Source organism: Plasmodium malariae, assembly GCF_900090045.1.
Source record: "Plasmodium malariae genome assembly, chromosome: 5".
Lineage (NCBI taxonomy): Eukaryota > Apicomplexa > Aconoidasida > Haemosporida > Plasmodiidae > Plasmodium > Plasmodium malariae.
The window spans coordinates 1,205,266-1,224,375 of record NC_041779.1 but is presented as its reverse complement, the minus strand read 5'-3'; the positions used below and the strand labels follow the sequence as shown (position 1 = coordinate 1,224,375).

Here is a 19,110-nt window from a genome sequence, read left to right as displayed (position 1 = left end):
TATATACATGCCTATGTACATATATATATATATATATATATTTATATGCACATACCCGCGTTTATACTTATATTTAACTTTGCTCTTATATTAGCGTTATCAAGTTAACAGAATATTTGTCTTTTAATATTTTTTAAATAAAAAATAATGATGCCTTAAAATTCGTTTTTCTCTAAGAGTATAATTATGTATACTATATATATATATACATATATATATAATGTATAGAAAAAAAAAAAAAAATTTAGTATATCAAAAAAATTAAAAACATTTTCTCTTATATAAAACATAAAAAACTTTAAATTATGTTTCCCTCTTTTTTTAATGGAACGATTAATAATTAAATGAATATATTACTTGGAAAAAATTCTAAATTCTGAATATTTTTACTTTTTTAGTATAAACCTTTATGTAAAAAAGTATAATAAAAACTACATTTTTTTAATACAATTATTTTTGAAGTATAACTTATTTATTTTTTTTTTTTTATAAATAAAAATATAGTCAAGCGTTTGTTCTTAAAAAGTAATTCTTATTAAGTTACATTTAACTGCAAAAAAAAAAAAATATAAAATAAAATGTAATATATATGTATTACTACATTCGTATATATAAAAATTAAATCATTTGTATGCATTTTATTCTCAAATATATTTATATATTACATATATGTAGTAAAATTTTTTTATTCATGTTCATATGATGTAAATGTATCATATAATATTATACGTATTATACTTATTATACATGTATAAATATAATACCATACGAAGCAATAGATCATCGTAAAAGATGATTTTATAGCAAGTCCAGTTGCTTAGCCAATATTTTGAACTTTTTAAAAATAAAGGTATATATTTTAAATTCAAGTAAAAATACTTAAATTTTAATAAAAAAGAATTAAAGGCTATGAACTAAAAAAAATTAATTTTCTTTTACTTTTTTTTTATTATTACGTTAAATTATTGTTTTTTCTATTTTATTTGCTACGCGTGGAACAAGTCAATGTGTAAAATAAATAAAAATAGAACTTCAATACAACGAGGAAATATAATAGCAGAAATTATTATTATGATATTTATTTTACATTTCAAAAATAGTTAAAGCTATTATATTTAAAAATATAAATATATGTAAGAAACATTTTTTTCCACAATTTTTTTTCATATTCACTACGAATTATAAAAATACTTTTTTTTATTACTACACGTGCATATATGTACATTGGTATGCATGTATGTAGAAATAATTTCCCTTTCTTTTTTCGTATTAAGAAAATAATATTTTTAAAAGCACCATCCACAAAAATTTTAAAGATTTAGTGAATTAAAAAGTAGAACAGTTTTAGTTAAAATAAAATTGTAAATGAGCTAGAGGATGTGAGAGGCTTCGTTAGTTTTATATATACATATATTATGTATATGTGTTTATATATGTAAAAACATATATATATATATATATATATATATATATATATATATATAGTATATATATATTTATATGTGTACGATATGCATAGATTAGTATATAATGTGTATATATATATATATCGCTACATTGCTCACAGACAAATATGTACACACATTTATGTACATATATCACTTATAACACAGCTCATTTTTGCGTTTACTTTTTCGCTCATCTAAACTAATATATTCATTTTAAAAAATGTGTATTTCAGTGTACGCTTTAAAAATGACTTAATATACTAAGAATGAACGGGCCTTATTCAGCAATCTTTTATTAATTCCTTTTTTTCTCTTTTTTCTTTTTTTTTCGAACAGTTCTTACTTGCGCTTTTTACTTTTTTTCAGTTTATTGCTAATTACCTTTTTTCATATACATACGTATACATATATATGCATATATACTTATATACATATATATATACTTATATACATATATATAAACTTATATACATACATATATACTTATATACATACATACATATATACTTATATACATACATACATATATACGTATATACATACATTTATACATACGTATATACTTACATACGTATATACTTTCATACGTACATATATGTATATATGACCTTTATGTAATATTACGATATGTTCAGCAATAAGTGCGCAATATTCCCATAATGTTTATGTACACATATATATACTACTCCTTTTTTTGTTGTTTTAAAAATTGCATTTTGTTTATTTTTGGTATTATACTTTTTGGTATTCCCATTTCCTCTTTTAATGAAGAGAGGATATACAAATCTTAATCTCGTCGAGTTATGCTTAATGGCTTGCAATTGAATCGCCTATTCCTTTTTTATGGTTCGTTCATTTTTTTATGAATTATTCACCATTTTATGGTTTACTCATTTTTTATGGATATATCAATTTTTTACGCATTTATCCTTTTTTTAAGAATATATCCCTTTTTTACAAAATTATCAATTTTTTTTTTGAATTACTCAGTTTTTTTTTGAATTACTCAGTTTTTTTTTGAATTGTTCAGCTTTTTTATTATATATATATATTTTTTTTTTATGAACTGTTCATATTATTCATCAGTGTGTGTGCATTTACCTTGGTGTATTTTATGTTAATCTGTTTTTTTTTTTTTTTTTTTCTTTATTTTATTATTTCGCCACACCTTTTACCGTTTTTTATAACGTTTATTAAAGGGACATATTACCATTTATTTTTATGTTCAAGCTGTACTATTTTTGAACACTGGTTATTTTATCATCCACGAAATTTTTTTTTGCACACATTTTGTGAACTGTCTAATGGTTAAATTTTTTCTTTTCTTTTTTTTTTTTTTTTTTGGAGTAATTCGAGAAAATTGGAAAAAAGTGACGAAAAAAATAGCTAAAATTGAGCAAGTTACCAGGTTAAAGCGTAAGGAGATCCGCTTTTTTCTGACATGTTAAGGAAAAAAAAAAAAAAAAAAATATACAAAGTGATAAAACGAGGAAAAGTAAATTAAAAAAGTAAAAGAAAAACGAGGAAAAGTGTAGCAAACTAAAGCAAAACAATTAAACGAAGTAGAACGCGGAAAAACGAGGAAAAATAAAGGAAAAAGATAAAACGAAGCAGAACGAGCCAAAATGGACGTTTTCGAATTCGTTGACCCGTTGAGAAAAAGAAAATTAACGAACAACTTATTTGATTTCGACAAATATGTGTATAAAGAGAAGCTGGACGAAGCAGAGGAAAAGAAAAGCGACGAGCGTGTTTTGAAAAAGAAAAAAAAAAAAAAATTGAGAAGAGTACTGGACAGCTCGAACAGTGTAGCGGAAAATGAGAAGGAAGGAGGCTTCAAGAATAACAAGAAAAGAAATAGTGAAATAAAAGGAGAAAAAACAGAGTTAAATGGGCTAAACGGAATTAGCGGAATGAGCAGAATGAGTGGACGAAATGAAGCGAAGGAGGACACACTCAAAAAGGAGTATGATGGAGAAAGTCAGGTCTCTTCGTATTTGAAGGAGAATGATCTTATAACATCGAATGAAAAAGAAATTGAGGAATATAAGAATAACTTAAAGGTGTTATTTGAGTGCATATTTATATCTATAAAGATAAAAAATAAAATTATTGAATATTTTACAGCCAATGAAAGAGAGAAAAGACAAGATATAATAAAAGAATTTGTAAAAGGGTCTTTCCGAATAAGCAATTATGATGCAAATTTTGAAGATTTTGAAAAACATGTTGATACGTTTCATAAGTTAAAGAATTATCAAAAATGTGGTGTTTTTTGGTTATATATATTATATAAAGAAAAAAAAAATGGAATCTTAGCTGATGAAATGGGATTAGGAAAAACAGCACAGACTTGTGTATTTTTAGATTACATGTACAGGACAGGAGAATTACAAAATAAAACGATTATTGTAGCACCAACTAGTTTGTTAAAAAATTGGAATAATGAAATAAATATGTGGTGTCCTTATTTAAGAAATCATAAAATAATATATTATGGAAGTCAGAATGAGAGGAAATATTTAGCATATGATATTTTTACAAATAAGACAAATAATATACATTTAATTGTTACTAGTATTAATATGCTTATAGGTAAGAATGATGTTTCCTATTTTCGACAAATAAAAAAATATGATTATCTAATATTTGATGAAGCCCACTTTTTGAAAAATAAAAATTCTTTAATATATAAAAAATTACAAAAAAAAATTGTTTTTAATAATAAAATATTATTAACAGGGTCACCTATACAAAACAAGACACAAGAATTGATGAATCTACTTTTGTTTCTAATGCCAGATATATTTACGGAAGAAAATATAAATAATGCCTTGAGTGCATTTGTAAAAATGTATCAAGATACTGTGAATAAGAAGGACGGAGAGGAGCAGGCCATATCCGAAAGCACTCCACTGCGGAGCGACAAACTATTTGATATATATGATATAAAGTCGGAGCGAGATAGGGGAAGTACAGTGAATGCGCAATATGCGGAAAAGCAGGTGGACGACAGGGGAAGCGATGCAGGTGTATACCTGACAGAAGAGACGAGCAATATTATAAAAAATTATTTAATCGAAATTATAAGAAACGATGTAAAGCATGTGGAGTTGAAGAATAAGGAAATAATTTTATTGCAACTTATTATAGAGCCATATATTTTGAGAAGGTCGAAAAAACATGTTTTCATTGATATGCCTAAAAAACATAGTGTTATTATAAAGTTACCATTAAACTGTACACAAATGAATTTATATAAAGATGAAATATTTTCAAAACTACAACATACGCACAAGCATCTTGAGTTTTTACAAAAGCATTCAAGTAAAAGTGAACTGGAAAGGATAAGCACCATTCTGGAGAAGAAAGGAACTCATAAGGGGGATAAAGGATTGGTGGATGGAACAGGCAATAAAGAAGCACTTAGCATCGATGTGGTAGTTAAGAAGCAGTCTATTAATGAAGCCGATTCATGTAACAACGGTCCGGAAAAGGGAAATAGTGTTAGCGGGGATGATATTGGCAAGAACGATATAAGCAGCATGGATCATATCGGAAATAATGATATGGGGAACGACGTTGACGATGATGACGATGATGATGACAAGATAGACGAGGAAACAATAAACATCGAACGAGCAGAGGAGGAGGAAAACAAGGAAAGTAATATAATTATTAATAAGAGAGACGATGAATTAGTGCAAGAAGGTCTTACCACAGCTGGTAAAGAAGTGCGTGGAAAGATGATTAACGCCTCTATATTTATTCTTCGCCGAATATGTAATCATCCATTATTACATAAATATTACTACTCAGTAGAAGACATAAAAAATATATCCAAATATTTTTATAACAACACAGATCAATATATAGATTTAGATTTAAAAACAGTAGAAAATGAATTTATGAAAATATCAGATTTTGATATCCATTTATCTATTAAACATTTAATATCACAAGGAGATACAAATTTAAATAAATATTTAATAGCAAAGGAGCATATTTTAAATAGTACCAAAATTCATCATATGATTTGTCTTATTAGAGAAATAAGACAAAAAAGAGAAAAAGTGTTAATCTTCTCGCAGTTTACCACCTTCCTTGACATAATTGAAGAGGCTTTACTATATGAGTTTATTTATGATGAACAAGATTTCAAAAATCATTTGCAATGCTTGAGGAGTACGCAGAGTGTTAGCAAGAACGAGCCTGGTGAAGGTAGTAAAGCTGTGGAGAGGGCGGGAGATGGAGCAGCCCAAGATGGAGTAACAGAAGGAGGATTGTTAATAGCGGAGGACTTGGACAATACGGAAGAGAAAGAAAATTCCATTAAAAACAAAGATCTAAATAACGATTATAACAAAAGTGAAGAAAAGGATTGTTGTTTTTCTTCAACTACAACATCGACGTCTTTTACATCTGATAATAAGACGAGAAATCAAATCTATGTTAGACTGGATGGTTCAACTAATACTATTGAAAGACAAAAAATTATAAAGCGTTTTTCAAAAAGCGAAAATGTTTTTATCTTTTTGCTGTCTACCAAGGCCGGGGGCGTAGGCCTCAACTTGATTGCCGCCAACCACGTTATTCTCATGGATCAGGTAAGGAGCAAGCGCGAAGCAAAAAAGGAAGAAGCCAAGGGGAATAGCAAAAAAAAAAAAAAAAAAAAAAAAATAATAAATGAACATGATTATGCTTGTGTTTTAATTTACATTTTTCGTGTTATATTTTATATTGTTCATGTTATGTTTTACATTTTTCATGTAATATTCTTTTTTTATTTTTTCTTGTTTTTCTTGTTTTTCTCGTTTTTCTTGTTTTTCTCGTTTTTCTTGTTTTTCTTGTTTATCATGTTTTTCATGTTTTTCATGATTTTCTTGTTTTTCATGTTTTTCTTGTTTTTCATGTTTTTCTTGTTTTTCATGTTTTTCATGTTTTTCATGTTTTCCATATCTCTGTCATCACTATCACTGTCGTTTTTCTCCTTCGTAGGACTGGAATCCACACAACGATAGACAAGCGGAGGATAGAGTCCACAGGCTGGGTAAAGCAAACAGTGCATATTGTGTTTGTTTGATTTATAATATATGTATTTCATTGTGAGTTAATTAGCTCAAGTGCATAGGCATTACCCACGTACGTTGAAAGGCATTGGATATAACCATATCTTCTTCGCATTCTTCAGGCCAGAAAAACGAAGTTTACATATACAGGTTGTGCTGCAAGAACACCATCGAAGAGAGCATACTGAAGGTTATTACCAAAAATTGCAATTTTTTTTTTTTTTTGCTTTCATATATGGCTTCTCTTCGTTGGTTTGATGGCGTGGTTAAGGCATGTATATTGTTATCTTTTCCTTTTATTTTCATAATGTACATTTAATTAACGAAGTTATTGCACTTTGTAATTATTGCTATTTTGTTCTTACCATGTAATGCTATCGCGCCATCGTATCATGTTATCTTATCGTTTCCTTTATTTATTTATTTTTTATATATTTATTTTTTATATATTTATTTTTTATATATTTTTTATTTATTTATTATTTATTTTTTATATATTTTTTATTTATTTATTATTTATTTTTTATATATTTATTTTTTATTTATTTATTTATTTATTTATTTTATTTTACCCATGTCTCACAGTGCTGTAAAGCAAAATTACATCTTGATCAAGCTTTTGGCGGAAACAGCGATTTGCTACAAAGTGCTTTGATAAAGGTAATGTTCTATCGTTTGATTATTTTATTTTGCTCGAAAGAATAAGAATTGAACATATATATATTTGTTATTGTTGTTTGTATGTTAAGTTACGAATTTGTTTATAATGTTTACATTATTGTGTTGTATCTATAATTCTTACGATTTTTTTTTTTTTTTTTTTACAACTCGAGTTGTGAACAGTTGGTAGAACAAATAATTACATTTGATATTTTTCCTATTTTTTCATTTTTTCATTTTTTCATTTTTTCATTTTTCATTTTTCATTTTTCATTTTTCATTTTTTACTTTTTTTTTTTTTTTTTTTTTTTTTTTTCCTATTTTTTCCCCTTCAGGATGCATTAAACGCAGTCGATATGAAATAAAAATGTATTCCCGTTGATGTCCTATTTTTAAGTTAAACTTCTTTTTTCACCTATCAAATTTTCATATGTTCACATTATCAATTTTTTTAATTTTTCAATTTTTTTAATTTTTCAATATTTCAATTATTCAATATTTCAATTATTCAACATTTCTATTATTCAATTCAGTTATTCATTTCAGTTATTCATTTCAGTTATTCAATTCAGTTATTAAGATATTCAGTTATTCAACTCAGTTATTCAATTCAGTTATTCAATTCAGTTATTAAATTATTGAATTATTAAATTTTTTTTTTTTTTTTATTTTTGCTTTACCCTTTTTATAAAATTTATATTAATGATCAAGAGTGCAAAATAAAGGAGTAAAAAACAAAAGAATGTAACACACAAAACAAACAGAAAAAATACTCTTTTTTTTTTTTTTTTTTTTTTTTTTTTTGAATACTCCTTTTTCAAGTTTTTAATATTGCTATCAAGCTCCAATTAAACGTTAAGAGAAAAATATATATACATATGGATGTATACTTATTATATAAATATTTATATATATTATATTTACGTACTTAAAAGTGCCCATATATTCATATGTGTTCTTTTAGACCTTTTCTCAATTTTAACGAAAATGTGCATGCTTATAAATATGTATCAGTAAAGAATAAGCATTACAAATATTCTCAGATATGTAAATATATATGTAAATATATACATATATATATATATATATATATACAAAAATATAAGCATTAAATATATACATGTGCATATAATAATATATATGTAAACTTATATACATTTATCGTAAAGCATTTTTTATATTGTTCCTTTGATAGCCTTTTTTTTTTTTTTTTTTACTTTCTTTTGCGTCCTACAATTTATTTGGTCCTTTTTATTATATTCTCTATTTTGCCGCTTTTATTTTATTTATCTTTTTTTTTATTTTTTAATTTTTTTATTTTATAATTTTATAATTTTTTTATTTTTCTTGTTAACGGAAGGTACAACATATCCTTTTTTTTTTAAAGAAAATACTACCCTCCCGCACCAGTTGTAAATAGTATATCATACATGTATACATACATAAGAGCACATACACATACATAGTCTCATATACACATACATATTAATATATATAGATATGTATTATACCTATATAATTATTATTATATTCATTTTATGCATGCAATGTGTATATATGTTCATATAGGTGCTTATATACATTTTTACATATACAATAATTATGCTTTTTTTTCTTTTTTCTGCTTTTTCTGCAATTAACATCTTAAAAATTGAGATAAAAAAAAGAAAAAAAATTACTACATAAAATGAATTAAAAAAAAAAAAACAAACAAATATAACAAAATAAATATAACAAAATAAATATAACAAAATAAATATAACAAAATAAACATAACAAAATAAAATTGTGTAATATAATGCAAAATAATTAAATTTTTGAAATAAGTTGCTTGTGTAAGAGAATATTTACGAAAAAGGGGAAAGGATTATAATTGCTTCCTTTTTTTTCTCAATTCAGATATATACAGTCCAATATTGCGTGCGGATAAGCACTGACTTGTTATGAAAAGTAGTTGTCCTATATATATATATATATACATATGTAATACGTGCATACGTATAAACATACATACATACATATGTAATACATACATACGTATGTAATACATACATACGTATGTAATACGTACATATACATACATACATATACATACATATACATATTAATTTTCATCTTTATAAAATGCTAATTGTTAAAGTTTTTTTGTTTTCTCTCTGTGGTGTACTCCTCTTTGTTGTAGCCTTAAACAGTAAGGAAATATGCATGCCGAAAATTCGATAAATTAAAAATCGAAAATATGGAAAAATATATAAATTGAAAAGCGAAAAAATGAAAAAAAAAAAAAAAAAAAAGTCAATTTTACCAGTGTGTGCAGTAGCGAACTACATGACAAACACACTTCTTCTTATTAGGCTACATGTACTTGGTTCAGGATGATATTATATTTGCAAAAGATAGTAAGTTTTAATCAACAAGGGAAAGAACAAAATCGAGACAGATCCATGGCATGGAAAAATATTATGCTAGACGAATAGTTCCCCAAACCAAATGATAGAAAAAAACAAATGGCATAAAAGATGCTTAGGAATGATAAAGAAAATATATTATATAACTGTAACATATATTTTGATTCTGTTTTAATTTCAATTTTTTCTTTTTTTTCTGTTCCCTTCCCCTATATAGAGTATGACCCTGCCGTAGCACAAAAACCAGGTAATCCATCCACTGCATTTTTGTAAATCTCCCTTTTGAGCTTTTTTTTTTTTATAATTATTATTTTTAATATTTTCTTTTCTTTTCTTTTTTTTTTTATAATTATTATTTTTAATATTTTCTTTTCTTTTTTTTATTTTTTATTTGCACCCCTCCCCCATCAGGCAATAATTACGAAGAAGTTTTGGTAAAAACCGAAGATGGATATACACATCAATGGTAAATGCGAAAAAAGACATGAAAAAAAAAAAAAAAAAAAAAAAAAAAGGAGGAAAATTAAACAGAACGAAAAAACAAAAAAACAAAAAAACAAACTTCATATCGTTACAACATCATTTTTTACTTTCCTTTTTTTTGTGCTCCCAGTTGGTATGTAAAGGCACCAGACCACGAGAAAAAACCCATACTTTTATACTTCCTTGGGAATGGAGGATGTATGTGTTGAGAAATATTCGTTTGCAAATAATGTTGCTCGAGTTATACATCATTCTATATATGGTTTATTCTTATATATATGTATGTTTACATGTGCTCAATTACAGCATGTGGTATGCTTCTTTACGTATTCCCATGAATGTATAATAAGACCTCCGTCCCAAATATTTACAAAACTCTTGTTTATTTGTAGACCTAGAATTGTACGTTGACCTTTTCGATCGCATCGTCGATAAAGTGGATGTAAACATTTTCTCCTGCACAAACAGGGGGTAAAAAAAAAAAAATAATAAAATAATAATAATACAATACATAATAATAATAATAATACTATACTTAATAATAATAGTAATACAATACTTAATAATAATAATAATACAATACATAATAATAATAATAATAATAATAATAATAATAATAATAATAATAATAATAATAATAATACAATACTTAATAATAATAATAATACAATACTTAATAATAATAATAATACAATACATAATAATAAATAACACAAAAAGGATATGCGATTTAGAGTGCGCATTCATAAGTATGTACGTGTGTATGTCTACATATCTATACATAAATATAAATGTACATATTTATATGTGTAATTCTTTTTTTTTTTTTTTTTTTTTTCCTTCCCCCAAAGCTGCGGAACAAATGACGAAGAGCCATCAGAGGAATATTTTTATAAAGACGCAAATGTTTACTTAAACTATTTAAAACAAGACAAATCAAGAAAAATAATTGTATTCGGCAGGTAATAACTTTATCTCAACAATTATTTTCATGGCTCCCCTCTCCCCCTTCCTGTCTTTATCCATCTTGTGGGAACCGCATATTTATAGTGCAACAAACGAGAGTATTTTTGTATACATAAAACTCATTTGCGTGGATAATTGTGTGCATATAAGTGTATGTCTTATGTATGTTTTTGCGTGTGCATAGTTATATGTTGTATTCATACAGTATATGTGCAAATATATGAATTAATTAAATTTTTTTTTTTTTTTCCCCGTTTGTGTAGTTCCATGGGCGCAGCAGTGGCTATCGAAGCGGCATTGAAAAATCAGAAAGACGTAAGTGCATTTTCATTTTGAAAACACATTTCTAATATTACACTAATATTACATTTTGCGCATAATTATGTGTCTGCAACCTGTATATGTGCATGTATTTACGTATGTATACATGTGTACTGATATATATATATATATATATATATATATATATATATATATTTATATTTATATGTTACGTTAACTTGCTCCTAATCCTCCCTCCCTCCGCAGATATACGGATTGATCGTTCAGAACACATTTTTAAGCATGAAAAAAATGGCACGTGAAAAAAAGCCGTTCTTGTATTTTTTTCTTGTATGTTATGACTTCCTTATTAGAACGAAAATGGACAACGAAAAAAAAATAAAGAAAATTCGTTCTCCAGTCTTGTTTACTATTTCTGCCAAGGTTAGCAAAATAAAAAGAAAAGAGATCCAAAAATAAAAGCAAAAAAAAAAAAAAAAAAAAATGCAGTCCTAAAATAGTATAATGTACATTATGACATGTAATGTAGTGCATGGGGAAAACGCGCATGCATACGTGCATACATATATATACATATATATATACATATATATATACATATATATATATACATATATATACATACATATATATACATATATATACATACATATATATATATATTTTTTTTTTTTTTAATGCTTCACTCATTTCAGGACGAAACTATTTCACCTAGGCACACGCAAACATTGTACGAGGTAAATTTATTGTAGCATTTTTTTTTTCCCGTCTTTTTTATTTCATTAGTGTATTTCCTTTTGTCTTCTCCCTATATCATTTTCTTTTTTCGTATACTATCACTCGTATGTATCAGCCCGTTTGATCTGAAATACCCCAAAGACTTGCACCACCTACATTTATACATAATTATATATGCAGTTACATGAATGTTTTATTAATATACCCAATAACGCGTACATAGTTGACCTTTATTGTGTGTGCAATGTTTACTTTTTATTGTGTTCACTGTACATATTATTATTTTCCATTTCCCACCCATCCTATCCCAATACAGACATGCCCAAGTAAGCATAAGTATTTATTTATTTCAAAAGACGGAACGCATAATAACATTATTATAAGTGATCATGGAGAATATTTCAATTCATTGAAGGAGTTTATCGAAACAGCTATTTTTATTAAGGATAATAAAGAGGAATATGAAAAAAAAAAAAAAAGAAAAGATATTAATATTGTTAATGGTGGTGGTGCTGTTGAGAACTTATCTGTGCAAGATGTTTAGACGAACTTGTAAAGAAAAATAGGGTACTACGTGTACATATGTTCTGTGTGTATACATGGGTATACTTGTGCATACGTGTCTATGTATTTGAAGTAGCCTCCTTTTTTTTCCTGTCCAAATTGTAATATAAGGCTCCCTTTCCATTGTTGAGAAAAGTCCTTTACACGGTTTTAATTATTTTTGCTTTCTTTTCACAAAGACTAATTGAGTAAGCAATATAAATGGAATAGAATAGGAACAGTAAACAGAAGTAGTTTAAACGTGTAGAAGCCCCTCTAGCTTGTGGTAGCATGACCAAACGTTCGTTATAATTTTGGTATGTGGTCAGCTCCCACATATATATATATATATACATATATTACGTTGGGCCTATTTTTGGATATCGTGTACAGTAATAAATGTGTATTCAAAATATTCATAACTTAGTTATAAGTAGCTTTTTGTATACATAAAAGAATACTGCAAAAAAAAAAAAAAAAAAAAAAAAAAAATTATTAATTTGTGTATGTATATGCATGTGTACGTATATGCATGTGTGCGTATATGCATGTGTACGTATATGCATGTGTACGTATAAGCATGTGTATGTATATGTATGTATATGTGTTTATATATATATACATATATTACAGTTAGTATTATTATTGTTGTTATTGTTGTGTCGTTATTATATTATTGCCCCTTTTCATTGTTAAATAGTTTTATAACTGTATTATTCATAATTACAAAAGAATTAATATTTTAAAAAATTAATTTACATTTTCATTTATGAACGTGTTTGTTTAATTTTTTTTTTTCGTTAGTTTCTTTTACCGGTATCACATAATTCCTTATTACTTATTATTATATGAATAATATACTATTCATTTTGTCTATTCATTTATCCATATATTAAGCTATTCATTTATATATTGTTCATGCATTTAGCATTAATATATTTAGCATTAATATATTTAGCATTAATATATTTAGCATTAATATATTTAGCATTAATATATTTAGTACTAATATATTTAGTACTAATATATTTAGTACTAATTCATTTAGCTATTAATTCATTTATCCATTTACGTATCTGTGTATTTATTAATTTTTTTTTTTTTAATATCGATAACAACAAAACCCAATATATATAATCTTCTCTCTAATATCACTCCCAATTTGTCTATTTGTTGTACAAAGTGCACGTAGAGGATGTGCAGGAAAGAGAAATCATAGTCAATGTATAAGTTCCATTTCCGTCCATTTACCAATCCATGCTCATACGCGAAAAGGGGGCAAAAAGAAAAAAAAGAAAGGAAATAAAAAAAAAGTATAACATATAACCTATAACGTATAACGAAACATATCACAGCTTTTTTTTTTTTGATTATGCATTTTTTTTGATGATCCCCAAATGAGCGTATATATATGCACGTGTGTGCAATTCAGATGAATAGCGACCTCAGATATGTAACACACAGTTTTGCAATACCGTATAGTACAAACACACACACATATACATATGCAGATACATTTATGTACAAACGTTTAGTGCTCTATCGTTAGTAAAGTAGTAGCACGATAACTAGTGGACTAGTTACATACGCAAAATGGAAAACCAAAAACAACCGTGATACGATAAGGGTCTCTCATATCTGACAAACTAATAGGAACAATATAATATACGTTTTACCGTTTAATTCTTATATATATATATATATATATATATATATATATGTTTGTACATATTTATACATAAGCCTTAACAACTGCATTTATACCTGCAACCCACGACCCACATTCTTTTCCTGGGTATCAATGGAAATACTTCCATAAATGAACCAAAAAATTGTATCTTTTTAGCAAAGCATACACATAAGAGTATTATGTGCTTATTTGTACATGTACACACATACACGATCTAATAAATGTATGAGTTTAGTGCAAAGTAAAAAACCTGTATTTATTATACTCAAATGGAAATTATTAAGTTAAAGGAAAATATATAAAATATACTTGTGTGTATATATTTTATACATACACATACACACTTGGCATACGGACTTAGTCTATCATTATTACAAAAATTACCAGCATGGAAGATAATATAAATTTTAAAAATTAAAAAGAAATAAATAATATAAAGAAATTAAAAAAGCATAAAAAAAAAAAAAAAAATCGAGAAAATAGAGAAAATAAAAGAGAATAAAAAAAAAAGAAAAAACAAAAATGTGTTTATTTTATTTTAATTATTTAAATAGTTTATAAGGATTGTTCTTTTTTTTTTTTTTTTTTTCACTTCAAAAATGAATAATCAAAAATGGTAAAATTATCTAATAACATATATATATATAATATATACTTCTTTTACTACATATGCATATATATATATATATATATATATACATATAAATATACATATACATACGTAATACATATGTATATATTTATACATAATATATATGGGTAGATATAAAAAATGGCCATAAAAATATACAACACACACACGCACATATATATATATATATATATATATATATATATAACGAAAGTAGGTTCTTTGTAGGGGGAAAAGGCAATAATTGGAAATGCTCAAGGTATGAAAAAAAATAAAATAAAAAGTTAATAAAACATAAAAGAACATAGTAAAGAATAATAAAACATAATAAAATTAACTTTAATAAATCTTATGAATGTAAAATTTAACAAAAAATATAATGATATATTCACATAATTACAAATAGGAAAATATTATGCGATTATAGAGAGGTATATATATACTAAATGTGTAGGGCACTAAAATTTTAAGGTGTTTATATGATAATAATTGTTGGCCTGGCAATATAATATAGACATAACGATAAAAAAAAACAAATCATAATTTGGAATGAACATGAATATGCACATATATATATATATATACGTATACATTTGTGCAAATGTAAATAATTGCGTATATTCGCGTATATATATTTCTTTTTTTAAAAATAATGCAAAAAAAAAAAAAAATATATATAATTACATAAAATTGACGTAAAAATAATGTAGGTGGTATTAACGTATACACACACACACACACATAAATATAAACGTATTATTTATTAACATTTAAAAAATTAATTTTAAAATTGTGCAGGAATATGCAGACGCTTATGCATATATACAGTATATATATATGCATGTACATATGTACGCATTTATGCATTGTACATACGTCCATATATTATGTATATATACATATATATATATATATATATATATATATATATATATATATATATATGTATATATATACAATACGTAGGTTTTTCACGTGTTAGGTGGGGAGGGAGTGGGGGTTGCGCGCTATGCCAATTTGAGAATTTATATTTTTTTCACCTTGTCTGCTACAACTTTAACATTATTTTTCATTAACTGGTCTTTATAATATTTCTTATAATCGAATGTACAGTTATGTGTATCAGCATATCGATGAAGTGCGCAAAAATAATGTTCACATCTACATTTTATACCTAATAATCCAATTCGTTTATTACATAAAAAGCACTTTGTTTTATTCTCGGTTGTGCCTGCAGTATTACTACCACTGGTAGACGGTTTGTTCTCAGTATTTTTTTCACCAAGCGCACTGATACTGCTATTACTACTGGGGTTAGTACTACTTTTGGTATTAGTGTTAGTATTACAACTATCATTACTATTACTTTTCGCAATAGTATTATTGTCATTCTCATTTTTAATACTTGAATTAACATTATCATCTTTAACGCTTGTTTTATTATTATTAATACCTGTATTATTATCATGACTCACCATATCTCTTTGTATTTGCATTTTCTCTTGTGTTTCATCATCTCCCGTTTTTTCCTTCTTTCCCTTACTTGATTTCCCCTTACCTTTTCCTTTTCCCTCTGTATAATTTGGATCAATATATTCACTTATTTTTTCCATATTAGCCAACTCTTTTTTTTTTTTTTCTTCTGATTCCCTAAAACACTTTGAGCATAAATTGTTGTTCGCTGGATTTCCATAGAACCCGCAATTGTTCTCGCACAGCACTGGGGGCGGCTATACAAAAAAAAAAAAAAAAAAATATAATAATTTAATAATTTAATAATATAATAATATTATAATATTATAATATAATAAACATGGGCACAAAGATAAGCATAATTATGAACATAATTAAAAAAAAAAAAACAGAGTATGTGTAACAAAACGTACTGCAAAAGCATGACACACTTTTATAAAAGCACAAGAACAATGTATACATAATTGTACATACATACATAAATAAATATATAAATAAATAAATAAATAAATATATAAATAAATAAATGACGTTGATGTAACATGCATTTATAATGCACAATAGGCACTTAATAAAATAAGCAGCGCATAACATGTAATAAAAAGATTCGCTTTATCTCGTATATAATAAAACTTATGCACGGATCAAATCTGCGCATATATATATATATATATATATACATACAAACATGTACAGGGTGTTACGTAAGCAAGGATAAGAACACAAGTAGTGAGTTACATTTAATCACATGTTCATATATATATGCTTATAGCGTATAACTATTCTACACAAGTTTGCAAATATTAACCTGTACCTTCTCCCCTACCGTTGCTGGCTTTTTTTCCGAATCCATTGCTTTAACTGTTTTTCTTAAAAATATTTCAAAAAAAAACAGTGAATAAAGGAAAAAATAATAAAAAGAAATTCCAGTTATTATACTTCTTTTTTGCATACTCATTTAAGTTAACAGATGGTTGCACAATAATATAATTTTTTTTTTTTTTTTTTTAAATGAAAACACAATTGTGTATGCATACAAAATATGTTGGATATACTAAACTAATTCTTTTTTATATCCTTACAATAGAATTTATTAACAATGCACGAATAGAAGTCGTATAAGTATGAGTACATATACGGTATATATGTTTGTGCATATATACATATATGCACATATATATAGGTATGTGTGTATGTCAGTCCTTATAAGCACCCTGTTATTTATTATATATCTGCCTAATTTAACAAGTTAATTCGCTATTTTTTCTTTTTTTTTTCTACCCCTCTTGGCTGCTTCAAATTTATATATAATATATTCTTCATATATTATGCTCCTTAACGCGTACTTAATTGTGGGTTATATAAATATATATATGCATACATACATATACATATGTGTGCATGTATGTATGTATATATATATATATATATATATATATATATATATATATATATTATTAAATCACACTTTTTTTTTTTTTTTTTTTTTTTTTTAATTATTCAACTATATTGGTCATTTGATAAAATAATTGTGTCCTTCCTTCTTCTTAGCCTTTTCTTACCTTTTTTTCGTTTTAACCTCCGCAAAAAGAAGGTAAGTATATGTATATATATATATATGTATGTATATATATATCAGTACTGTAGAACTACGTGTATACATATACAAATGTGTACACGTGTAGGTGTATATATACATATATATGAAAATATATATGTATATATATCTATACATGTATATATATGTAAGTATATATATGTATGTAATTTTTTTTTTTTTTTTTTTTTTTGGATTAGCTGATATGTTCATAAAAAAATGAGCACGAAATTTTTTTTAATTTTTTTTTTTTTTTTGCAATTTTTAGCTAATTGATATATATATATATATATACATAAATATATATACATAAATATATATATATATATATATATAAAATAACACAAAATCTACAATTTTGCACTTTTCTTTTTTTGGTATATTATGTAACTTATCAAAAAAAAAATTTTTATTTTAGTATACGTTTTTGTTTTTCATCATCAATTTTTCTCCTTTGCATTTGACAAGGGAAAAAAAAACACAAATGTACATAGTAAATATAGTACGAATAAAAGAGTAACAAGTACATTTATTACAAGTAAATGTACTACATATGTAATTACATTATACGTAATTGTGTTATGCGTAAATATATTTAAGCATTTACATGTACGTAAGCCTATATATATATATATATATATACGTACAAATATTTGTATGTATATTTATATGTACATGTACATGTGAAAACGTAGCACAACGCTACCCTGACTTCAGAAAGATGAAAATTTGTACGTTGGAAGAAAAAACAAACAAACAAAACGGGTATACATATAAAATATATATATACACTCCTATATATATATATGTATGTACGTGGCTAACAAAAAAAACTTTGATTTCAAAAACCCAGGCAACTATATTTAAAAACGAATAAAGATATAAATGAATGAACGAATGAAACGGTTGCTTAAAAATTATGATATAAAATATATGTAATCAGCGCATGTAGTTATGGTTCATCAACAGGCAAAGGACTGTTTAAATTATTATATACTTGTTATATTATATATATATATATATATATATGTATTAATGTAAATATATATATTATATTTATTGTTTTGTGAGTAATATATATATATATATATATATATATATATATATAATATACGTATATAA

At 25.4% G+C, this 19,110-nt stretch overlaps 3 protein-coding genes across 3 annotated transcripts; 2 read left to right on the top strand and 1 right to left on the bottom strand.

Moving 5' to 3' along the window:
* Positions 1-3,073: 3,073 nt before the first annotated feature.
* PmUG01_05033500 (DNA helicase, putative) lies at positions 3,074-7,542 on the top strand (the record flags this gene model as incomplete). Its single annotated transcript, XM_029003547.1, has 5 exons — positions 3,074-6,055; positions 6,447-6,553; positions 6,640-6,707; positions 7,113-7,177; positions 7,513-7,542. The coding sequence occupies 5 exons, from the start codon at positions 3,074-3,076 to the stop codon at positions 7,540-7,542; spliced, it is 3,252 nt and encodes a 1,083-aa protein (XP_028860482.1).
* Positions 7,543-9,536: 1,994 nt separating this feature from the next.
* Positions 9,537-12,598, top strand: PBLP (BEM46-like protein, putative; the record flags this gene model as incomplete). Its single annotated transcript, XM_029003546.1, has 10 exons — positions 9,537-9,576; positions 9,803-9,832; positions 9,997-10,051; positions 10,199-10,266; positions 10,461-10,539; positions 10,920-11,030; positions 11,298-11,349; positions 11,563-11,739; positions 12,012-12,053; positions 12,371-12,598. 10 exons carry the CDS (start codon positions 9,537-9,539, stop codon positions 12,596-12,598), a joined length of 882 nt encoding a protein of 293 aa, XP_028860481.1.
* Positions 12,599-15,943: 3,345 nt separating this feature from the next.
* Positions 15,944-17,244, bottom strand: PmUG01_05033300 (zinc finger protein, putative; the record flags this gene model as incomplete). The annotated part of the gene is made up of 2 exons (XM_029003545.1): positions 15,944-16,648; positions 17,200-17,244. The coding sequence occupies 2 exons, from the start codon at positions 17,242-17,244 to the stop codon at positions 15,944-15,946; spliced, it is 750 nt and encodes a 249-aa protein (XP_028860480.1).
* Positions 17,245-19,110: the final 1,866 nt, after the last annotated feature.